General features: G+C 37.2%; 2 protein-coding genes across 2 annotated transcripts; one reads left to right on the plus strand and one right to left on the minus strand.

The window, feature by feature from the left end:
* Positions 1–5: 5 nt before the first annotated feature.
* On the minus strand, positions 6–7,034 carry Cwc25 (CWC25 spliceosome associated protein homolog). The gene is made up of 4 exons (XM_090112038.1): positions 6,794–7,034; positions 6,474–6,686; positions 5,193–5,480; positions 6–984 (listed from the first exon to the last, which is right to left on the minus strand). The coding sequence occupies exons 1-4, from the start codon at positions 6,809–6,811 to the stop codon at positions 61–63; spliced, it is 1,443 nt and encodes a 480-aa protein (XP_089968164.1). The 5' UTR covers positions 6,812–7,034; the 3' UTR covers positions 6–60.
* Positions 7,035–22,930: 15,896 nt separating this feature from the next.
* LOC149910280 (uncharacterized) lies at positions 22,931–25,248 on the plus strand. The gene is made up of 2 exons (XM_090112050.1): positions 22,931–23,068; positions 23,736–25,248. Exons 1-2 carry the CDS (start codon positions 23,062–23,064, stop codon positions 24,803–24,805), a joined length of 1,077 nt encoding a protein of 358 aa, XP_089968176.1. The 5' UTR covers positions 22,931–23,061; the 3' UTR covers positions 24,806–25,248.
* Positions 25,249–26,392: the final 1,144 nt, after the last annotated feature.

The raw sequence follows: 26,392 nt of genomic DNA on the forward strand, positions 1-26,392 counted from the left end.
TAAGAATTATTTAAAGTAGAAATAATAACAATAAAAAAATTTATGTCTATTATTTTATTATCATCTCCTAGCAAAATTTTCATTCATATGTCTCTGATCCCTTTGAATATAATGTCTATTGGAATGGATTCTACTTTCAAGTGAATCTGGTAAAGCGCGTGCTTCATTACGTGATGAAGCTCGTGACATTATACTCTTTTCGGCTGCTGAATTCTCGGCTAGTTGGGCTGCAACGCGCCTCCCTCTTTGTACTTCTCGTTCAGCACCTGCTGCAGCCATTTCTGCTAATTTTGCTGCCTTTTCTTCTTCACTTAAACCAACTTTTCTGTTAATTTTTCTATCTTCCTTGATGTTTTTGTGATAGTATGTTCGTTCATTTTTATCTTTACTTCTTTCATGATTAAAGCTTTTTGTTGTGCTCTGTTCTCTTTTATAATCATCATCAACAATGCTGTTCTTTCTTTCTTTTGAATATTTTTTCTCTTGCTTTTTATCATAGTCGACATCACGATCATATTTAGTATGTTTTGAATAATGAGGCTGTTTGACGTTTAAATCACAAGATTCCTCATCACTATCGTTATGTTTACTACTTTTATGATGTTTTTTGTGTTTTTTCTTTGGACTTGATTCATCCTCACTTACGCTACTTTTTCGTTTAGAACTATTCTTACGACTTTTATTATCATGGGAAGATTCTTCGTTATCACTTTCAGATTGATTACGTTTTTTATGTTTCTTAATGTCACCTTTTTCTTCATCTTTTCTTTTATCTTTACCCTTATGTTTCTTGTTCTTTTTCTTCTTTTTCTTTTTAGATTTTTCGTCATCAGAAGAATCATCTGATGAATCGTCAGATTCAAGAAGTTTAGCAAGATCAACTTTGCTAGAACTCAATGCATTTAGTTTTGCAGCTAAAATGTTATCTAAGTCTTTATCTGCCTTATTTGTTTTTTTCTTTTTCTTTTGAGCCTTTTTTTGTTCCTGCAAATATTAGAGATAAAAATTAAAGAAGATATAAAATGAAATACTGATGGTAAAAATTTCTGTCAACATTAAACTCAAATTAAACTCAATTTACCACAATAATTGTTTTTGTCAGGCACTCACACACATCTACATGCAATTTAATTCACAAATCCCACCAATCTTCTACATGGGTGGGTTTATAGCAATTATTATTATTTATTTTTAATCAAATATTATAGCCAGCCAACAATAAATAAATAAATAAAATAAAAATTGTATTTTTTTTTTATCAAGTTTTCATCTTGGGTTGGAGGTAAGTGCCTTCATTATACAATATACCCCATATCCGGTTGGTGTTAGCAATCTCTATTATTATGATTCACTGCGATCACAGAAATCTGAAGAGTCTACTGTAAATGTACTTTCTGAATAAAATAGAAAAAAATATTTACTACTGTATAGATAATAAGAATTATAAAAATAGGTCTATGCAGAGATTTTTTTTTTTTTTTTTTTTTTTTTTACTTAAGATAGGGAAGCGCTTGACCGCAATCTCGCCTGATGGAAAGCTAAGATGCGGTCTAAGATGGTACGCGCTTCCCTAGTAGGTACCGGTTCACTCTTCTCTTGAAGACCCCCATATTGTACTCGTCGGGGAACACAGATTCAGGAAGCGCGTTCCAGACCCTAGCGGTTCGAATGAAGAATGTGGAATCGAACCGCTTAGTCCGGGTACATGGAACGTCCACCATATGGCGATGCCTAGAATCTGTGCGCCTCGACGATCGGTGGAAGAACGGGGATGGCGGAACAAGTTCGTGTAGTTCCGCAGCGCACTCACCAAAGTGTATCCGGTAAAAAACCGATAAGCTGGCCACTCTGCGACGATGAGCGAGGCTCTGGAGTTTTTTGCCTACTAGCTCATCGTCGTTTATGAGCCTCTTGGCACGCCTCTCTATCGCCTCAAGCGCCTCCAGCTGGTACTTGGCGGAACCGTCCCAGAGGTGAGAGCAGTATTCCATGCACGATCGGACTTGTGCTTGATAAAGGTTGAGCAACTGTCCCGGGCTGAAATACTGTCTCACCTTCGCCAGAATTCCAAGCTTTTTTGAGGCTACTTGGGCTTTTGATTCAATGAAGGAACCAAAGTTCAGAGTAGGCGTTAAGGTGATACCAAGAAGCTCGAGGTGGTTAGTTATCGGTACGGACACACCTTGGAAATTCGGAGTCAGGTGGAATGGACTCCGTTTAGCGGAGAATAGACACGCCTGGGTCTTAGACGCATTGAACTTGACCAGATTGGCATCGCCCCAGTCGGAGACCGCCTGTAAGGACAAGTTCATGCGATCAACCATCGCCTCCCGTAGAGACTGGATTTGTGCCGTACTGGCTCGCGCGCTGGATACATATCTCTCCACAACAGTGCTATCGTCTGCGTACCCATAGATACCGGGTTTCAGCAGATCGTTGATGTGTAGCAGGAAGAGTGTTGCGGAGAGAACTGATCCCTGAGGGACTCCGGCATTTATAGCCATTTGGTCGGACGAGCAGCCGTCAACGACTACCCGGAGCGACCGGTCCCTCAGAAAATCTGAGATCCAGGCGCAGAGACCAGTAGGCAGACCGTAGGATGGAAGCTTGCCAATTAGGCTATCATGCCAGACCCTATCGAAGGCCTTCGAGATATCAAGGGAGACAGCAAGTGCTTCACCATGATTCTCTATGGCCTCGCTCCAGACGTAGGTGGCGTACGCTAGAAGATCCCCAGTGGACCGGTTTCGGCGGAACCCGTATTGTCGGTCACTGAGAAGGTCGTTCGCTTCTAGGTGTGCCAGGAGCCTACTGTTCAGTACACGTTCCATAGTCTTACAGAGTATGGACGTGACTGAAATTGGCCTATAGTTGGAGGGGTCGGCACGACTGCCTTTTTTGGGCACGGGCTGCACGTTGGCAAGTTTCCAAGATTTCGGTACTATTCCAGTCGTCATCGACAGGCGAAAGAGGCGTGTCAAAACAGGAGCAAGCTCAGGTGCACAGGTTTTAAGAACTATGGCTGGAATTCCATCAGGGCCACTGGCTTTATTCACGTCAAGATTCCGCAGCGTTTTAAGCACCTCAGTCTGACGGATGCGAATTTCCGGCATATTCACCTCGCATCCAGGTAGACTGGGAGGTTTCGCATTTGTGGGATCAAGACGGGAATTTTCCGCGAAAAGAGAAGCAAAAAGGTTCGCTTTCTCTACGGCGGTGTGAGCCAGCGACCCATCCGGTTTCAGCAGTGGAGGAAGTGAGGGGCGGCAGAAATTCGATTCAACCGTCTTAGCTAGGGACCAAAACGCTTTGCTACCAGAGGGGTAAGAAGCCAGTTTGTTCCCTATACGGCTAACGTGGTCAAATCGAGCTTTCCGTAGAGCCTTTTTGCAGGACTTGGCGGCCCGGTTGAAGGCTTTCTTCTTGTCTGACACGTCCTTGGCCTTGCGGTGTCGAGCATCAACCCATGCCAGATATGCTTCATGCTTTAGCGCTTCAGCGCGTCTGCAATCGGCTCTGAACCAGGGCTGAGCTTTGCCGGACATGGCCACGTCCGAGAATGGGATAAAGTACTCCATTCCCTGTCGCAGCACATCTGTCACAGCATCCGCGCAGGTCGAAGGGTCATCAGAAGAAAAGCAGACAGGCCGCCAGGGATAAGACGCAAAGAAGGAACGCATCTCATCCCAATCTGCTGACTTGTATCGCCACACGCGCCGAGAGCCCCTAGGACTGGGATCGGGCGGCGAGTAGACAGATACAGATTTCACCAGACAGTGATCGGAGCTGCCAAGCGGCGAAGAAATCGCCACCGAGTAACGGTCTGGATCTGTTGTCAGCAGAAGGTCCAAGCAATTGGCTGTGTGGCTCTCAACATCAGGAACCCGCGTCGCTCCTTGGACCAGCTGGGTGAGATTTAATGCAATGGAGAGTTTACGCATCTCTCTCCCAGCTAGGTCAGTGCACTGGTATGGGTATAGCCACTCCTGGTGGTGGGCATTAAAATCCCCCAGTAACACAAGCTGAGCGGAAGGGTATTTGTGTTGAGCAGCGTCCGCCACCTCACTAAGGTACTCTGTGAGCCTGATCGTCTCCTGGTCTCCGCTGTGCGCCCGGTAGACACAGGCATAGAGAAGTTTCTCTGGGCCTGTGTCCACCAGCATCCATAACACTGAAAAATGGGGGTCTTCAAGATACCGGAGACGCCGACAACAGATGTCATCTCGGACGTACGCGCACACACCTGACCGAGCCTTAAAATTATGCTCCAGGGTGTAGCCGGGATAGGACAGGTACGCCAAGTCAGACGGACATCTTATCTGCGTCTCCGTGAGGAACAAGATACACGGTTTATGAGTCTCAAGGTGGAAGTGGACTGCAGCGAGATTAGAGTGGAGACCTCTGATGTTAGTTAGGTCCACTTTCAGCGAGAGGGAGTGCTGCCGCTGTGCAACTTTATACCTGTATCTTGCCTTGTTCATAGTTGAATTAGAAGAGAGTGAAGTAGGTATGAAGACGGCAGTGAGTCGAGGCGCTTAACACCAGGACCAGAGACACAAACTTAGTTGCCGCACTATTGGGGACTAGTCTGGAGACTGCGGGGACGCCCGAGCCCCCCCAAGTTGTCCATAGGGCCCTCTCGTCCGGTCGCCAACCGGCACTATGGCGCAACTTGGGATTTTTCGCTGGTTGGCGGGGCAGCCTTTCGGGTGAGGCTAGCACTCTACTTGGGCCCCCTACTGACCAGCGGTCGGCCAGCGGTGCACCGTGCCTCGGATCCCGCTAACCTCCATGACTAGGCACCAGATGCAGCAACTTCAGTGTGTGTCAGATCGTCCCGATTGTCAAAGCGCAACTGACTCGACCCGTCTTCACTAAGGCTACATCAGCTTCATCGAGTCGGAACACGGACGCTTGGCGACTCGTCTTCAGCTGATGGGTGGTCATTATAGCCACGACGACTGTCTCCCACCATGTCACCTGTTTAGCACCACCCAGGGGCCACGTGTAGGGTTTCAGAGTTAAGGGTATACTCCTACGGACGGAGGTGACTCGGCCCCCAAAAAGCCACATTACAATGGATAGTACTGTTCTTGTGGAATAGGGAGCTTGACATTGCAGATACAACGGCAGTACAATTAGTTGGGCCATAAAAACAATAAGTTGTTCTAAGTATTCATTAAATTTCTTACTTGTTCTTGTCTTAACAACTCAGCTAGGCGTTTCCTCTGTACAGGGTTATTTAATAAAGCCGCTCGTGCCGCTCTTTCTCTTTCTTTTACCAGTAGTAAAGGATCTTCTCTTATCTTTCTGGCCAAGTCAACTTGTACATCGCTTGTAGATGCTAACATACTAGACCCTACAACTCTACGTGCCACTGCTGGAATTTCATTCTGTTCCGCTTTATCACCTTGTTCAAAGCTCTTATCAATGGCTTTACCGAGAAGATAATCTTCATGTTGAACTTGCTTGTCAGGTTTCTAAAAAACAAAAGATAAAATGAGAGCTTGTTTTCATGTTAAGGATATATTATGTACATTGTTACAGATGTCTAGGATACATTATTACTTAACTGTTGATGTATGTTTGCATTAGTTACAAGTTTTTTAGATATGTATTCTAAATCTTATTTGCAGCATAAGTGAATGGTGACACCAAAAGTAATCATCAAAATATAAATAGTGGTTATTACATAAAATATATTTGTGACAAAACTAACAAACTAATAAAGGGAACAATAGTAAATAACCTAAAAGTGGCCTATAAAAGTGACTATATCCAAAGGTAAGTGTGCAGGTAAATAGGCAGAAGGTTGTTAGGAATCCACAAAATTGTATTAAAGTTACAATCAAATACAAGCAAGCAATAACTGTGACACCAACATAGACAGAAAAGGATTAATAATTAATATATAAGTACATCCATACTAATATTATAAATGCGAAAGTAACTCTGTCTGTCTGTCTGTAACTCAATCACGCCTAAACTACTGAACCAATTTGCATGAAATTTGGTATGGAGATATTTTGATACCCGAGAAAGGACATAGGCTACCTTTTATTGTGAAATATGTACCACGGGCGAAGCCGGGGCAGACTACTAGTAAGGATATAAAAATGAATCTAGAGAATAATTGTCCACTACTGCGAAACAATATATTTGCATGGTTATAATAATTTTGATTTCAATTTTAACTGATAAGGCACTCTGCTCTGCGCTCGTCTATTAATTTTAAGGATCTATTTATATGCCAAAACAAGTAATAACTCAGGCCCTGGAATCACAGACACAATAGAAAATCTATTGTATCGTGGACCGATCGGGCCATTCTGGGCTCAATGAGTTAAGTGTAACATAGAAAAACGAAAATTTGCTCACTTTTGACTGCAATTTTTTAAATACATTTAATAGTATTGAATGAAGCCACAACTAGGCCTTGTTTTGCATCACACAATTATTTGAATTAAACTTACATTGTACATCCAATCCAAACGATTGTCTGAAGCATTATTTGTTGTTGGAGCATTTTTCCGAGCCAATTCGTTGAGTTCATGGCGATCTCTCTCTTGGGCTCGCTCCTGCTGTAATTCTAGTATTCGTTTTTTCTCTTCTGCAGCTATTTGTTCAGCTTTCCAGACTCTTTCTTGATTTTTCATAGTATTGGGGTGCCATGATTTTTTGGAATTCTGCAACGATTTGAAATTTACTTCACACGGTTTCAAATACAATCACTGCATATTACATCTATGATTGAAGAAATAAGCCGAAATAATAGCGAGCGAATAGTACTCACCAAGTCACCTCCACCCATGTTAGGAATGTAGAGGTTTATCAGGTAATATATAATTCACTGGATTTGTAAATAACGATTTAATTTAACTGTTTCTATGATGTATTAATCTTGAAAATAATATATTTAACTTAAATTCACATTATTTTGTAAAGACAGGGGAAATTGTGTAGGTACTTTTGCAGATATTACAACATTCAGAAAGCACAGTGCATTGAGCAAAGAATATACTACCACAGATACTACTCTCTAACGAGCATTGAGCAAGTCAGAATTCAGAAATCAAATACGCCAGTTCACAGTTGCCACTAAAGAAGTCCCTTACGATTACGAACCAAGCTACGAAGTAGGTACGAACCAAATTTGACAGGTCGGCCTGCAGAAAAACGTCACGAGTCGCCAGTCGCCACCCTTCAACCATATTATGGCTGTTTTCCAATTACAGAGCATAATGCGACTCAGTGCCGCACAATGCCGAATTATGCTGATGCTTAATTGGAACGTGAAACGCACCAGCACTCGAAGCAATTAAGCACCAGCAGGTTGCGCTAAGTTCAGTGTTGAAAAAAAAAAATTCATACAGTTAGCACTTAGCAATAACCTCATTAATGTGTAAATAAAGTGGTATAGGTCTACCAGAATCTGATGGCATATTTATATTTACGAAATAAAAGATTTTCATATGGCAATTTTATTTGACAACTATCAAATTGGTTGTCAAATTATTTGTCTTCTTTGCAATTGATGAATATTTTTTAGGATTTTGTCTAAAAAATCTTCGAAAATGTCGAAAAAGCCGCTGCGATAACAAGCAAGAGGTGTTGTTTATAATGTGTATAGAAAAACATTCGATGAAGAAGGGTCAAACACATCACAATTTTCAATTTTGAATATTTTATTGGTAAATTGGACTTACCCGTTTTGATACTTAAAATAAAAAATATTATAAGTAGGTAACTATCATATTGTTTGTTAATTACAATATAATTTTATGAAAACTTATTACAGGAGTTTCCAATACGGCTATTCGTCAAGTCCAAGCTGTCCAAGTCAATTTTATAATGTGTGTATCTTTAATACTTACGAAAATAAACATACTTAGTTTTATTTTATTTTTATTTTATTTTATAAAAAAATATTAGCAATCTAGTTTTGATCTGCATTATCATTACATCCATATTTTTACATGGCATAATGATAATGAATATACAAATATAGGTATGTGTAAATAATAATATGTGTTACATAGATAAAAGTAATATGTATATTATACATGTAAGTATGTACCTACATAATATTAAGTGGATATCTCATTATTAAGTACAGTATTGTTCACTTATGTAATGATGAGGACAAAATAAAAAATAAGTAGTATCAAGATCGTTCAGTCCATTTTCCCTAGGGTTGCACACTCAAAATTTTGATTTCCCAATTTGCCATCAGATTCTGGTTTACCTATATACGTAATAATTGGTTGAAAAATATTTACGGTTATTTTAAGTAATTTGAATTTTGATTATTTCATTAACATTTTTTTCAATGTTTGTACCTTCATCCCTTCATCCATACTTATATTTATTTTTTTAACACAATTTGAATTAACTTTGATTATTTCGAAAAAACTAAGTACAATGAAACGAAAGCTTTAAAATTTTTTCCAACAATTAATAATTACTAACGATAAATCGATTGCACGCATCAATTCACGCGCATTACTTTAGAGTTAGAGTTGGAACATCCAACGTTAAGCATCATGCCGCATAATGCGCTCTAGTGCTGTAATTGGAAAACGGGGTATTACATATTGTAAATTGTAATACTGTGCTTCTACTATGATTTGAACCCATTTGAACCAAAGTTTAACCATAATATAGCAATTTATTGGGTATAATTAAATAAAGAATGGTATGAAAATACTTAAATAAATGTGTCTAAATTCTCATTTCATCCACTAAACCAATTGCAACTCAGTGGCGCACAATGCCGAATTATGCTGATGCTTAATTGGAACGTGAATTAGTTTTGAAATGCACCAGCAGGTTGCGCTAAGTTCAGTGTTGAATGTTGAAAAAAAAAATTCATTTAGGCAATAACCCTTCAATAACCCCTTCAATAACTGACACGATGTGCCCTATGACGTCACGCCTCAAGGCTCAAGCGCACGAGAAATAGGAGCTTGTGGTTTGAACTTGTCGAATTAGACCAATATTTCTAAGATTTTATGAAAAAATAATTACTACTCTTACAGCTATGTTTTTTTTTGTTTCTATATTGAACTAGCGGTCCGCCCCGGCTTCGCCCGTGGTACATATTTACGTTTTCTCTACATAAAAACCATCCTCGTACTTCAAGGAATACTTATAATAAAAAAAGAATTATCGAAATCGGTTCAGCCGTTCTCGAGTTATGCGCTTACCAACACATTTTGCGATTCATTTTTATATATAAGATAAAAAAATAGGCTGCATAATGCCTGCATTAGTAATTCCCTATCTTTCCCAATTTTATTGTTAAAATGTAAAATTCATAATTATTTTCACGCGGCAGATGCTCTTCATGTCTTTTGCAAATAAAAACTGCGAAGTTTTTTTTAGCACAAGAAATGCCTATTACCTATAACCGTTACCTACCATTACAGCGATTATCGTAAAATCGATCATATAGGTACCCTGTCTAGCCGTTTCGGTCTAAAATTTCCGTTTCGTATATAAAGTAGGTACCTATGACCTTATTATTTTAAGGAATATGATTTTTCTTAATAGATACCTACCTAAGTAAGCGTCTTAAATACGAATATCAGGGCGGTCATTCACTTCTTTTGGCTGGCTGGATAATATCGAAGGTGGCGCATATTATAGTCATGCCGGGTCAACGACTTCCTTACATAATTTCGTAAAGCCAAGGAATAATATATTTTTTGGTGCTATCCATACTATTATTAATATTATAAATGCGAAAGTAACTCTGTCTGTCTGTCTGTTACTCAATCACGCCTAAACTACTGAACAAATTTTCATGAAATTTGGTATGGATATTTAGATACCTGAGAAAGGACATAGGATACTTTTTATCCCGGGAAAATTACGCAATCCCGGAAATCCTAGGGGAACGGGAACTATGCGGGTTTTTCTATGACTGCGCGGGCGAAGCCGCGGGCGGAAACCTAGTGTAGGTACTATAAATGATTAATTAGGTATATTATATTCTTATTAAGAGTAATACAATTTTATTTTAAAATGTGGGTTGTAAAATTATGAAAATATCATAATATTACATTTTTACTAGGTTTTAATTATCACTTAGGAGTATGAAAAATAGATGTTGACCGATTCTCAGATCCACCCAATAGGCACACAAAATGTCATGAGAATCGGTCCAACCGTTTCGGAGGAGTAGGTAATTTATTGGTAAGTTTAAAGTAACATTGTGACACAAGAATTTTATATAAGTACCTACAAGCGGTCCGCCCCGGCTTCGCCCGTGGTACCTACATGTTTAAACTATCCTATCTCTCAAGTTGGATCGAACTGCACATGGTGTGCGAATCCATACTAATATTATAAATGCGAAAGTAACTCTGTCTGTCTGTCTGTTACTCAATCACGCCTAAACTACTGAACCAATTTGCATGAGGTATGGAGATATTTTGATACCCGAGAAAGGACATAGGCTACCTTTTATTGCGAAATATGTGCCACGGGCGAAGCCGGGGCGGACCTCTAGCATAATATTATAAATGCGAAAGTGTGTTTATTCGTTATGGGTAACTTTTGACAGCGGTGAAACGACTCATACTAAAGCGAATTTATCATCAGGGGAATCCGCGGGCAAAGAAAAATATATGAATATTATTTTCAATAAAAATGATGATGATGATATTGTTCATGAACGCCCAACGACCAGGCGAATTTATACGTTCGCTAGCTATGCAGATACTAGATCTGTGATGCAGATACTGAGCCATCTGCGCACGCGCGGCCTGTGGATAGAGAGCATAGCGTACGGGATGTCAAAGTGGGTGGGAATAGGTGGGTGGTTTACTTTAATCAGTCGTCAAAATTTCCAATTTTAGGAAGATTAAAATTGACAAAAAAATTACGCTAAGTCAGGAAAAATTTCTATAAGTCAGGAAAATTTCCATAAGTCGGGGATAATACGTGCGGTCACCACCAATATACAGGGTGTCCCACTGTTGGTATACTAAGCCCCAAGGAGGTTATAGTTTTGCATACGCTGAGTACGTAAAAAATACTTACAAAATTCCAGACGCATTTTTTTTCAAATAGATGAATTCTTAAAACTCTATGTGTACACCCATAACAAGCAACCCGCCCAACTTTGCCACCAGCACGTGAGCTATCGATTAAGCTTATGTTTTCATAGACAAAATGCTCACATTAGAGAAACTGTATATGCCGGCTGCGCGAAGCTAGAGAAGAAAACATGAATTTTCAGGATAAAATTAGCAAAAAATTTTTGACGTAATTTTGTTGTTTAAGTATTTTTTACATGATGAGTGTATGCAAAAGTACAAGTCCCTTCGCGCTTAGTATACCAATAGTGGGACACCCTGTATATAAAGACGACTGAGGGATTTTTGAATTTTTTGACTGACAGGCTACCGTCACCTATCGCCTGAATTGTTTTCGATTGTGTATGACTCTGAATTGACTCCTATTACTTTTGAACAAGGTGCAAGATGCACCTTGTTTTAGGGCACTTACGATTCATCATGATTCATCATTGAATCGTAAGTGCCCTAAAACAAGGCGTGATTCGGCGTGATTCGGCTATTTCTGGAAATACAATAATTAGCGAAGATCTGCATGCGCATTAGGGTGGAGTGAAAAATATTTTTTTTCATTTTCGTTTCGGCATACCTGTAAAAAGATGTCGTTATTGCTCATAAATACACATGCAAAATTATACTTTGCAGATGATACATTTAGAGGTGCCCCCAACATCATGAACTTTCAGAAATTCAAAAAATTTAGTCGAAAATCATTAAAGTTTAATTTTGACAAATTAACGCTAAATCAGATTCTGTGTTATCTCGTTGGTTGCCAACGGGAAGACACATAATACATAATATTTCAATATATAAAAAAGTGGCTATCAGTGGCTCTGGTCGGTGGCCCGTTTGCGCCGAATCTTATTGTAGGAAACATTGATTTTGAACAGTGCCGTTAAGGAAATAACACTAATGTTAGTAATATTTCTTAATTATATTTTACACGTAAATACAATTAAGATCATAATTTAATATTTTTGATGTGAGTTCTATCTATAATTTCGCTTTGTTACAGTAAAGTGTTGGAAGTCAAAATACGACAAACGACATGTTGTATTGTATTTTGTTTGCCAGATAAGTACCCAGTGTCTCAATTACCAACTTATACTGATGCTAAGAAACTATTACTTATTTATTAGATATGAATTTAAACCTGATAAAATAACAAAATTCATGATTTATCCGAAAGATTAGCTACGGAAATGTTTGATGTGTGGCGAAAAGCATCGCTTCCCACTATTAGCTTTAATAGAGTACTACAACTTATTCAACACACCATATTCGATGAATATAGACGCTTATTAAAACCTTATCAAGACCGACAAACTAACAAAAAAGAACAAGAAAAGTAACTGAAGTATTTTGTCACTCAGTACCAAAGGTTATTTGATATTTGAAGTTGCAAATGCATTTTTTTTTAATTCTCTTGTACTTGCTCAAAAGATTATACCAACTTAACTATGTGGCAAGAATGTAAGAAAACTGAGCCTCTGACTTCTAATTTATCTGAAGAAACCTTAAAAGACATCGTGAAAAGCGGTTTGACTACGTTTCAGAATATCAAAGATTTTCTATGCCTTGCCCAGGCCGTAAAGCATATTATCAAATTGGTGACATAAGCTTCAAGTGCAGTTTGCTGAGAAAGTAAACAAAATGATTTTATAATGGCAAGTGCATCAGTATCACGACTGCTAATGCCTAATTTTGAAAAAAAAAAAAAAACAGCGTTATCTATACTAATATTATAATCTATACTAATATTATAAAGCTGAAGATATTGTTTGTTTGAACGCGCTAATCTCAAGAACTACTGGTCCGATTTAAAAAGTTCTTTCGGTGTTAGATAGCCCATTTATCGAGGAAGGCTATAGGCTGTATATCATTACGCTTAGATTAACAGGAGCGGTGCCACGCGGGTGAAACCGCGAGGCAACCGCAAGCGCAGCTAGTACTAAATAATTACTTATTTCTGACATTTTCATTCCTCTATAATATCATTTTCATTAATGAAATACGTTAAAACAACTAATCAGGCTATTATTTAGTGTATCACAAAGAAGTTTGTTATATAATAGACTTGAAGGCCATAAAAATACTGTGATTAAAAAATAAATCAAAGTTTGCGAAAAAATCAATTTTTTCTAATTTTCAATTGGGTTGGGGCACCTCAAAACATCAAGACAGGTAAACAATATTTTGTATGCTGAATTCACTCATTAAAAGGCACCTTTCTGTCGCTATGCCTTTTGAAAAAAACAAAAAAAAATTTCTTTCATACATTATCACTCCACCCTAATGCGCATTATTAATTTTGGAGTACTGTAAGTGTTATACCGCGTTAGAATCCTTATTAAATGCTCTAACTTTTAAAGCTACTTGCCAAACTGGAATAGTACATTTTTTTCAGGACGATCAGTTGAAGTAGCGCGAAAAATTAATTTTGAAAACTTGGTACGGTAAAAAATGACATTTTCCTACAAGTTGGAGTGATCGGCACAGGGTTTAGGATCACAGGTTACATAAAGCGCTATTCGGGATGACGCAAAGGAAAAAAAATTGGCATAGGGTTAATATTTGTAACAACAGGAATGAAAAAAACTGTCACATGGTGTACATTTTCTGGAATTAAAAAAAAATTCCATAACTCCAAAAATACATCACTTATTTTTTTTTTCTGTTATCTGGTGTGGCATTACCTGTCAGAAAATTTCAGCTTGACTTCGACTTCTGGGACACCCTGTATCGAGCCCTGTATATTTACAAAGTTCTTTATAGCTTTTGTTTCACAATAACTGCTTGCCCCGGCTCCGCCCGTATTCACCTACCTACTTGGGATAAAAAAAATTGTCTTTTTACTTTAAAAGTACCTACTGTACTTATTGCTTATTACATATTATGGTTTTATGTAGCATCTTTTAGATAATAAGTAAGTTTAGTTTTCGAGCTTATCGTTTTAAATGTATGGATAAACAAAAATATATAATTATTTATCTATATAAAAATTGAAGAGGTGTCAAAGCCCAAGCGGATGGAACGAAGCCAGCAGAGAAACACGCGTAGCACGCCTCATAATTTTTTTTTTAATAATTATTTATTAATTACTAGATTTCCGCCCGCGGCTTCGCCCGCGTTTTCAAAGGAAAACCCCCATAGTTCCCGTTCCCGTGGGATTTCCGGGATAAAATCTATCCTATGTGTTAATCCAAGTTACCCTCTATATGTGTGCTAAATTTCATTGTAATCGGTTCAGTAGTTTTTACGTGAAAGAGTAACAAACATCCATACATCCATACATCCATACATCCTTACAAACTTTCGCCTTTATAATAGTATTAAGATTAAGATTAAGATTATTTTTGTTTATTTAATAACAATTAAACCACATCGAATCAGACCCTGAAAAATGAAAGGGTTCTATTCCTGAGCATACTCAAGCGTAAGAGAAAAAAAAAGACTCGATTAGTAAAGTATTTCGGTCGCTATCGTGTTAACAAGAAAATCCTCCGCACATACAGACACACGGACGTCCAAGACAGAACTTTTTTAAACTGTTTTTTAACTAGTTTAAATAACAAAAATGACATCAAAAATATCATGAATGTTAAAAATAGTGTTTTTTCTTAATATGTGTGTGTATGTATTATCTTACAAGTGCAGTGTATGATACATAAAGACATTTTAAGTTTGAAAAATCAGATGTTTTGCGCGAAGTGACAGTAGTACCACAGTACACAGTATTACCATATTTCCTACAGTAGTGCGACGAATGTACTTGTGCAGAGAAACGGAGGGAAACTGGCGGGGGTCGGGCGACGCGGGCCGCGTAAGGCAAACACGCTTAGTTTGCCTTACCTAGCGCGAAAGGACGACGCAGTCATATTTTTTGTGTAATAATTTTATTATACACAGGTACTTACATATTCTATTATGGCGCGCACAAACTCTTTCGTTTACGGATGTAAATCTACATTGAAATCCCAGAAGGAAAAAATATTTCAGAAAGATTGTATTAATTGTATCTGTTGAATTAAAATCAAAGCTATGTATATGTTGTCCTCATTATTTTCTAATCAGATTGTACATCCCAATGCGAATGCATTACTTAGTTAAATGTTATATTATACAATTAAGAACATCCAAAAATAAAGTGTCTACGTAAATAATATTTAGCAGTGCAATATCTGTAATTATATATTTATGAACAAATAATTACATCAGATTTAATAATCGCAATTATTTTGAATGTACATATGAATAAATGATTTCATCCTTTTCATCATAATATTAATAATCACAATTGTTTTATTTCCCATTTGTTGCAACCCTAGCGTATTTTCGTGTGGCAGCGTAAGTACCTACGCTGGCGGCGGCATCGCGCGACATCAAAGGCGATTCCTTACTGTAGGAAAAAATATTGTAATACTGTGGTAGTACCCACCTCAACGCTTCGCTTATGAGGCGTGCAAAAGTGTCATTACAACTTTTCGTCTCAATTTTTTCCTTCTAGCCCCCTTTCGCAAGATATGGAACTTCGTTGCAATATTTCGTCTAGTATAATTTATTTATTTTAATGTAGAATGTAAACTGTGTTTTCAATTTTTAAACAACGTAAATAAGAACTATTACATAGGTAATACATAACTAATAAGTATAATTATTATTATACTAGGTATTATATGTAAATAATTATACATCGGCAGAAATTGTAGCAAATGGCAGGTAAAGATTACATCATACATTGTTGTTAAGACTTAATACATTGCTAGTTACACGCGCAAGGAACCCAAGGTGATACCAACGCGGCATTTGTCCGTGGCGTGGCTTGGTGCGGGTCAGTTGCGGTCGCGTTGAGGAAGGTTGAATCGGGCGCACGCGCCGCGAGGCCTCACTTACCGCGGTTTCTTACGTTCGCTGACCGTGCAGCGCGTGTCGACGTTTCGCCCCGCCCGCCGCACCCTGCACCCTTGTCTCATCCGTTCAGACACCCCCTCGCGCCGCGCACTGTCGTTCAAATATGAATTTTATTTTAGGACACATTTTTCAATACTTCTAAACAAAGTACCCCAATTATTTGATATGGAAGCCGATAACTAACCTGCCTCAATTACAACATGAAACCAAACGAAATCAAAACAACTACCTACCAAATACTCAATATTATGAATAATCTTATCTTTTTATAATAATATTCTCTTTATTGTTACCTAAATTGATATAAAAATTGTTTGTTCATAGATATTAGATAAGCTTGTACAAAAATATAATTTAGCTAGTAGGTATCGTTTCAGCGAATATTTCGCATGTAGGTACGTTACCTACTTACCTACCTGATATATTTTCCTATGTTCAATAATGGTTCAATATTAATCTTTTTGCACATTCGTATCATTAAGGTTTTTGCATGTCCTTGAGTTATTTTTATAACGCATAAGATTTGTTTCTCAATTCTCATGGTCGTGAATCGTGATATGGATTATATATATAATATATATATGTATGTCTGTAGTTATGTATATTCTTATCAAAAATAATATTATCCCTACTAATGATAGGAAGTTATTGAGTTACTACTTACTATGTACTATAGGAAGTTGGAATATTTATATTTTATTACTTGAGGAATTTTATTAATTATAAGTTAAGTAGGTACCTACCTATACCTATTGAATCTAATTAATGGGTAGTGGGTACCCAGATTGTAGGTACCTAAGAAAAATTTCCATCAAAATAGGTATGCTAGGTAGGTATTCAATATTCATATTGCACTATTAAATAAACATTTAGATTACCTACCTACGGTACCTAGATAGTAAAGATAGTTATTTAAACTTTATGTATTTAACTATTTAAGTATCAATATTGATAAAAAATAAAAATTAAAAGCCAATAAGATAGGTATAAACATCAATATTATGATGATAAAATATTATTGCCTACCTAGTGCTAACTATGTAATTTATAATTATAAATAAGACAAACGAAAGCTACAGAATCGCTAAGTATGATCGCTATTATTATTATTTAACCGATTAATCCAAAAATACGGGGGTTGTTCGTACCTATCGTATTTTTATGAATTATATGTATAAAATTAAATGTGTGTAATTAGTAATTACTAATTACTTAACTATTTACTTTTCAGTACTTTGGTAGGTAAGTATATTATTTATTAATAATAATTAAAAATATCACTACGTTTCAGGGAAAGTTGAGACTTAAGGCCGCTGCATACGTGACGGGATTTTACCCGGACGGGACGTGACGGGAAGTTTTGGAAACATCGTTGCATACAAAATGTATCCAAATACGCATATGTCACGGGAACATCGACGGGACGGGAACGTGGACGGGAAAAATATCGTCGCCGACGATGTTTAGCACGTCCCGTCCCGCACGTGCCCCGTCCCGTCCGTGATTTCGCTACGTATGCACAGTCGCTCCGTTCGTGCCGGAGAGATAATAGTGACGCCTTCCAACTCCTATCGAAAATGGACGATGAAGAACTGATCGAATGTGTACGCTCATATCCAGCTTTGTATAATTTAGCGAACTCACAATATTTAGACACAAAATATAAAAATTATTTATGGCGTAAAGTTGCTGTGGAATTATCATTCAGTGAAAACGGTTAGTGTTATTTTAATCAATATATTGTGGTATTCCTAACTATATTAGTCCTTTTCACCTATGATGATTCCTGTGACACTTCATCGTGTTATGAATTACGTATTTTATGTTTAAAATGCCAAAATAATTTTATTTGCAGAATGTAGATTACAAAGATGTTAAGCAGGTACATATTACATAGACTCTTAAACATTCTGGCTCGTAATTGAGCATGCAAATATATTGTATATTACAATAAATAATTTTATATTACACAAAACTAGATCCCATTACAAAATTATAGCAGCTATTATAAATTTTTACAAACAAATAATTCGGTCGAATATTCGGTTATATAACGGAATAGCAATTAAAGCCAATTCTTCAATTGAAAAATCCATCTTTCGTTGTTCACAACACTAGCACGTTAGATCAGAATCACGTCACGGTGCGTATGCGTTTGCACCACGTTCCCGTTGTGAACGAGGCAATCACGTGCCCGTCCCGCTCACGTCCCGTCCGAGGTATTTTCCCGTCACGTATGCAGCGGCCTTTAGGTTGAGACAGTCCAATCAATATACTATTAGTACCTACCTACCTATAATCATTAATCACCTATAATATTAAGTATTGAAGTTTCTTACACCTGTAAGTAGCCAGGTGCATTAAAAAGCAATGTAGGTACAAAGTATACACGGTACCTATTATTAATATTCTTTAAACTATTCCATTAACCATGAATTTTGTACATGGCCGTATAATATTATAGGTACATACCATGGACTAATAGAATCTTCTATTAGTCCATGGTACATACCTATATCTATTATTAAAATGTTAAATCGTATGTTATTTATTAGAAAAATAATAGGTAGGTATTCTTATATATAAAAATGAATCGCAAAATGTGTTGGTAAGCGCATAACTCGAGAACGGCTGAACCGATTTCGATAATTCTTTTTTTATTATATTCCTTGAAGTACGAGGATGGTTTTTATGTAGAGAAAACGTAAATATGTACCACGGGCGAAGCCGGGGCGGACCGCTAGTTTATTATAATTTATAATTCAACTTCAGCCCAAGGGCGGATCCAGCTTTAGTGCCAGGGGGGGGTCACATAGACGTGGTCAATTTTCAAAAGCTATATTTTGGTAATTTAATTTATACGTAGATTTAAAAAAAAAAATGGTCAAGTGCGAGTCGGATTTGCGAACCAAGAGTTCCGTACAAACATTTTTATATGTTTTAATATTAAATTTATGCTTTTTGCGATTTTTTGAAATAAAGATTACTTAAATATCAAGATTCTGTGTTCACGGGAAGTACCCTGTAGGTTTTGATTCCTGGCAACACTTGCGAATGTTTATAAGCATGAAATGTATGTTTTAGCAATTGTTCACAGGAAGTAGTACAATACCTATAGATTTTGATTCCCTTGCGATAATGTCGAAATTTGCGATAATTTACGGCATAAATGGCTGTATCTTTTGATTGCGTTGGCTTATAAGTTTGATTTTTTCACAGCTATAAGGAACCGTAGATTTGAGTATTCGGTATGAATTTCAGATTGATACCTCCACGCGTTCCTGAGAAAAAGGGTCTTCACAGGCAGACAAACTTGAAAAATATATATTTTTTGCAATTATTCCTGTATCTGTACTATAAGATGTTGCTTTGTACCGAATTTCAAGATTCTGAGTTTACGGAAAGTACCCTGTAGGTTTTGAGTTTTGATTCCCTTGCGAATGTCGAAATTTGCGAAATTTTTCGGCATTTATGGCTGTATCTTCTGATTCGTTGACATATAAGTTTGATTTTATTAATGCGTAAAGGTATTTTAGACTTGAGTTTTTGATATGAATATCAAGTTAATACATGTCAGCGTTCATGAGTAACAGGGTTGTAAGTTAAAAAATTTTAAAAATATTTTTTATATTATAATCTAAGGAAAAATTCATGCTTTTCGCAATTAGTAAACAAAGTCGTTGTCTCTGTGCCTATGTCCCTATGTATGATTAAATCTTTAAAACTACGAAACGAATTTCGATGCAGTTTTTTTAAAGATAGAGTGATTCAAGAGGAATAGTATATAATTTATAAGGTTTTAGAGAAAGCGGGCGAAGCCGCGGGCGTTAAGCTAGTCTGCGTTATAAGACGTTTGATTGTACTAAATTTCATGACTCTGTGTGCTCGGGAACTACCCTGTAGGTTTTGATTTCTTAGGGAGTGTCGAAAAATTTCAGCAATTACAGCTGCATCTTTTGATTGCGTTGGCTAAAACGTTTGAATTTTTCACAGCATCAAGGGACCGTAGACCGTAGGATTTCGACATTAGCAAGGGAATCAATACCTGCAGGGAGCACCCTGTCCCGTAAACAGAGTCTTGAAATTGAGTAAAAAGTATCGTGTTATAGCACAGGTGTAGTAATAACTGCGAAAACCCTAATTATTTAATTAAATTAAATAAAAATATATTTTTTTAATAATTTTCAACTTACAATCCCTTTACTCATGAACGTCTACATGTATTTAATTGATATTCACATCAGAACTCAGGTCTATAATAACTTAAATCTGTTATTTAATTCAAATTCTATGTCAACGCAATCTGAAGAATATGCAATTAGAGCCGCATATTCTGTAATTCGCAACTACTTGCAAGGGAATCATCAATCAAAATTCAAAACCTACAACTTACAAGGTACTTCCCGTGAACACAGTCTTGAAATTTGGTTAAAAGCAACGACTTAAGCACTTACAAGCACAGATAAAGAAAAAAATCCTTGAAACAAAATTGTAAGATACAACATCATGAAAAAATATGTTTGCTCGGAGTCCTAGGTGCGTGAGTCCGACGCGCACTTGGCCGATTTTTTGTTGTAATTTGACTGTATTTTCTATTGTTCGTTTGAAAAAAAAATTTGCTATTTTATGTCTTATCCACGAACTGGGATATTTCGATATTTGAGGTTTTGTGTGAAAAGTGTAACAGCAAAAGTTGTAGAAAAAAATTATTTGTATACAACTTTACCATTACACTTTTTTTATTTATTTTTTTAATCGAAAAACCTGTTATTTGTCCTTAAATTACGACCACAGGTCGACCCTAATAAATTTTTTCTATAATTTTTGTTATATTCTCTTCCGTTACCGTTTGTAATTGATTTCATTGTTCTATATTACTTTTATGTCTCAAAATTCAATAAAAACATCATATTGAACAGTGTTAATTTGTTAATTTAAAAAAGTTAATATTAAATTAGTGGTCCACTTAGGTCGTGGACCTAGCCCAGGGGGGGGTCATGACCCCGTGACCCCCCCCCTGGATCCGCGCTTGCTTCAGCCGGACCTATTTTTAGTAGGTATTTTTAATACTTGCGGTAGACAATTTTATAATAATGCATGTCTTCAAAAGTACCTACTACCTAGGCACTTACATATCCAGAAAGTAGGTATAGTACCTACCTAATGACTGCCTATGACTTAAACAAAATATTATTATACCTACTTATAATATTTTATGTAAATTATAAGTATAAATGAATATGAGTAGGTACCTAGTATTTAATCCAATGCAATGTAATAAACGCGACTTCTTTTAAGTAATCAGGTAGCTGTAGGTACCTAGGCTAATATTTTTTTATAGCTAAGTAAATTAATGAAGTTCTCAAAAAGGAAATAATTACATTCATAAAAAACAACATTTAATATTCAGTCTAGTTGTGTAAGCTATTGTGAATTGTCCTAGACAGATAAAATACAAGCATCATAATAAGAGTGCGGGAGGAAGCGAGCCGGCCGACAAGTCACGCAAGCGCACTGCAGCCGAGAGTTCACACGCGTGTAGAAACCGCGGTGGGCCTCCACGTGTTTGAGTTCCCCTTCCGTTGCCACCGCGCCCGCTACCCGCTGCCCCTCCAACCTTCAACAAAGCCCGCGGTCGTCTATCGTATATACAGATGTTATATACGTATACAATATACATTTGTGTGGCATAAGTACTGGGTTATTATTATTATCACAATATTATTGGTGTTTATTTTACAATGCAAGTGTATTTTTAAAGACGGTATCTAAAATATTTTTAATAAGGTACTTACTTACCTATATAAAAATATTTTTGTACATTAAGTAATTTCAATAAGACCTACCTATATCTACTATGCAATGCTTATTTTACTAAAACTCTTATGCTAAAACTGTAAAACTTGGCGACAAAGCCAGAATTGCCTACTTGCCTAATTGCTAGTAGGTACCTACTACAGCTACCTAACCGCTCCGGCTCGGGCTCTTGGCTCTTGCAAATAAAATCATCATCATCATTACTGTATACTTACGGATTTTGAATGATGCGGTTTTTTTAATAGATAGACTGATTCAAGAGGAAGGTTTATATGTACATAATAACATCCATTAAATAGTGGAGAAGTACTGTTATTTTTGAGGTTTCTAATGTGATGTCGTAAATAATTACATTTTTTTCCGCTTAGGTAGGTACATTGCAAAGTGCAAACGCAGGCTGAACCCTACGTCGAGTTTTATCAAAATAATGTACTAAGACTTTATCAAAATAATGTACTAAGACATTGAAAAGGTCTACAGAAAAGTCCGTGATGGTATGGTGATGGTATATGTCTATCTCTTATGGATAACCCACAATAACTTTTTTTTTTCATTTACTTTTTACGACATATAATGGCTAATTTTCGAAGCGATTTTAATCAATACAGTATTAATCCTTAACCAATTAAATACCTTGAATACATTGTTGATTTAATATAGATCTATATGGCCCTTTACACCGTATGATTAAAGTGAATATTTTCCAAGATATTACGATTTAAAAATTGCGGGACGTAGCGTTTGCGGGCTGCGGCGCTATCGGCCGGCCGCCATTGCACCCGTGCCGTGCGAAGCCGGGGCGGGTCGCTAGTCTTTGTAAAATTGGTTGTGAATTTTTTGTGTGCTTTTTGCTTTACCCATATCAATGCTCTACTCTTGCTCTACTCTTAGGCAATGCTTTTCCTATTTAGGTACTTAATCAAATATCTAATTGTTAAATGCAATACTGGTACGTTAATTAAAATGTTTGCTATTGAATTGATACAAGATAATTTGTCATCAAGCGTTAATAATACACTGAACACAGGCGCATATATCAAGTATTAACAATTCAGAGATGTATATGTGTGAGTGTTGTAGAGGAGAACGGAGGACACGAAACGAACGCGGTGGCTTTAGCTCGCGAATTCCGCATTCGGCCGTGGACCGTCAGTGGAACGCACGCTTGTTTCGCTGTTTGATACTCGATCACAACCTACGCCAACATTGACGCCATTGGACTATACATAAGATTATAAATTCAACTTTTACTATGATAGGTGAGCATCTTCATCTTATTAGTTTTTATTTATTATTCAAATAATATTAATTGATCATTTCTTATGACGTAATTATTAGAATTAAATATTAAATAATTGTTTAGCCTATTATTGTATAAAATGCAATAATTATTATAATAAATAAGTAAATAATATTTAATATTTGTGTATTTATGTATTGCTTTTATTATTTTGACTGCGAATCAGTTATTTTTTAATTCCCAAAAATATTTTTGGATGTGTTTTGAATTTACTTATGTGAAATATTTAAAATGTTATATTCTATTTCCCTTGAAATTATAACCGAAATGGTAGGGAAAGTAATGGAAGTTACGGGGCGCGGGACGAAGGGTGTAATAAAGCGCGGATACGGGGTCGCTGGCCCAAACACGTGGAGGCGCACCGCGGTTTCGACGCGTCAAAACCGCGGTGCGCCTCCACGTGCCGGCTGAGGACATTCACTTCGCTTTACTCCGCGCGCCCCTCACCTCTCTCCGAGCCCGCACTTGTGCATCCTGATATTCCTGATCGCGTTTAACATCCACAACAAACATAGTACTGTGGACGGTCGTTTATTATATTATTTAATTGTAAAAGTGTATAAAGCAAGGTATAAAGTATTTTATTATGAGTGATGAATTAAATTGTGGTTTTTATTATTCTGCAGGTGAAGAAGAACGTGTTCATCAATGTCGAGAATGTGGCCTGACCCTATCAACTCGAAGTGCTTTAACAGCACATACACGTTCCCACCGAGTCGCTGCTGATGCTCACCGGTGCGACGTGTGTCATAAGACATTTGCTGTACCAGCTCGGCTAGTACGCCATTACCGCACACACACCGGAGAAAGACCTTTCGAGTGCGAGTATTGCCACAAAATGTTTAGTGTGAAGGAGAATCTTCAGGTCCATCGAAGAATACATACGAAGGAAAGGCCGTATCGATGCGGTGTATGCGGTGCTGCCTTTGAACATTCGGGAAAATTACATCGCCACGCACGCATTCATACTGGGGAGCGACCACACGCTTGTCCGCATTGCCATAAGACATTTATACAATCTGGGCAATTAGTTATACATTTACGAACGCATACAGGAGAAAAGCCTTATAGATGTCCAGCACCCGGATGTGGCAAGGGATTCACTTGCTCTAAACAACTGAAAGTACACTCGCGTACACATACCGGTGAGCGGCCCTACACGTGCGAAATATGTTTGCGAGACTTTGGATATAATCATGTATTGAAATTGCATCGATTCCAACATTTCGGTGAACGCTGTTACCGCTGCACAGTGTGTGATGGTACTTTTAATACTAAGAAACAAATGGAAGCGCATATTTATAAGGAACATGGTGCCGATTCCGCGCAAGGTCCCAACTCTCAAACGTCTACGCCGCTAGTAAATGGAAACGTGATGTGCGATATAGTCGAGGCGGCTTTACAACAATTACCACCCACGCCGCCGAGCTCGCCACCTTCCCCTCCGGGTGCTACGGCAACATCGAGTTCAAATGCTTTGCCAACTTCCGTTGTTCCACCGAACGCGTTTTCGCCGACGCCTTCGCCCTCACCGTCGCCCCCCGCGGATCCGGTGGTTTATCATCATTTTACGCTAGCGCCTTCGTCTCTCCCACCCAGGAAACGCAAACTTATTCCACATATAGAAGAGCCTGCACCGATAGTCCGTCATACATCAGTGATACAATTTGCACCTGCAGCTGCAGAATCCTCATAGCAATATTAAGCTTTAATTGATAGTTTAATTTTAGTTCAATAATGCTTATTTTAAATTCAAAGGCTGTTTTTGACTGCATGGTTATTAGTATTAGTCGTAATTATTTGTATCAGGGAGTAAGGTAAAATGTACTAGATGATAATTTGTATTATTGAGCTAGGTACTGGACGATATTTTGGCATAATAAAATCCCGCCATAATGTTTGCATTGAAAAGACTAATTATATAATATTAGAATGCATTTGTGTCATTTTTAAGTGTAATGTAATTAAGTTCTTATTATTAGTGTGTTAGTGTCAATATATCAGATTAAGCAAGCCACTAAAAATTACCTAAAACTTTATATTTGTATGCTTTTTTAAATCTTATCCTTCATTCACATTGTCATGTATCTGTTACATTTGGTATGCAATATTACTTTAAATAAAGGCTGCATCGCTTAATTTTCGTTAGTTTTTATTTTATTAAACCTTCATACTAAATACGAAGCTGAAGAGTTAAATATAAAGCTGAAGAGTTTGTTCGCTGGAAGTGAACGTGCTAATCGCGGGAACTACTGTCCTGATTTTAAAACTTAGTCCATACTAATATTATAAATGCGATAGTAACTCTGTCTGTCTGGCTGTTACTCATTCACGCCTAAACGACTGAACCAATTTGCATGAAATTTGGTATGGAGATATTTTGATACCCGAGAAAGGACATAGGCTACCTTTTATTGCGAAATATGTACCACGGGCGAAGCCGGGGCGGACCTCTAGTATATAGATAAATGCGTGTGGAAGCCACTTTAGGTTAATACATACTTAATAAGTATTGTCAATTTATTATGTACCTACTCTATGATTTTTTTTTATTAGGTCCGCTAACTGGACGTTCCAACATTTAGAAATAGTGAAAATACAATCATAATCTTTGTGACTAGAGTTGGACGGCCTTCGAGCGAACACAACATGCAAAATATAATATGTAATTATAAACCTACACTTGTAACAATAATTAAAACTAACAATTTAAACAAATTTGTTAGAAAAAAATTAAGATATCATACAATTAAACTTTGTTTGATAACATTATTAAAAAAATCCCTACCAATAGGTACTACGCATATTAATCGGGTGTACAACCAATATCAGATTAGCCCTAGATTACTAACCTTCGTCGATTCGACGACGCGTCACCAAAAAAACCGCTATAACTTTTAGGCTCGCGACCGTATGGTTTTCTTATGGTTTTCTTACTTCAGCTAATCTCAGCTGACTCGTTGCGCTTGCGATGGACGGTAGTGCTTTGTACGTGGAAGGTCCACACGCACTGTTCCAGCAACCATGGCTCGTCACATCGACGAAGGTTAGTATTAACGTAACTTTTTGTACTATTTAGTTAAGTTAAAATTACGTTAGTTTATCTTTTATAATGGTGCATATTATTTTATTTTTTAGATACGATTCATATGTTATTATTAGAAGTCGAAAGCGATGAGGAAAATTTATCTGCGAGAGAGCCTGAAGACCACATTGAGGCTGATGAGGCATGAAACGGAGGGTGATGATGAAATTTCTACTGTAAATAAAGAGCAATTTCCAG

This window comes from Colias eurytheme, chromosome 2 (genome assembly GCF_061535395.1).
Source record: "Colias eurytheme isolate Ceu_HAF_F1 chromosome 2, ilColEury1 Martin Lab GWU primary, whole genome shotgun sequence".
Lineage (NCBI taxonomy): Eukaryota > Metazoa > Arthropoda > Insecta > Lepidoptera > Pieridae > Colias > Colias eurytheme.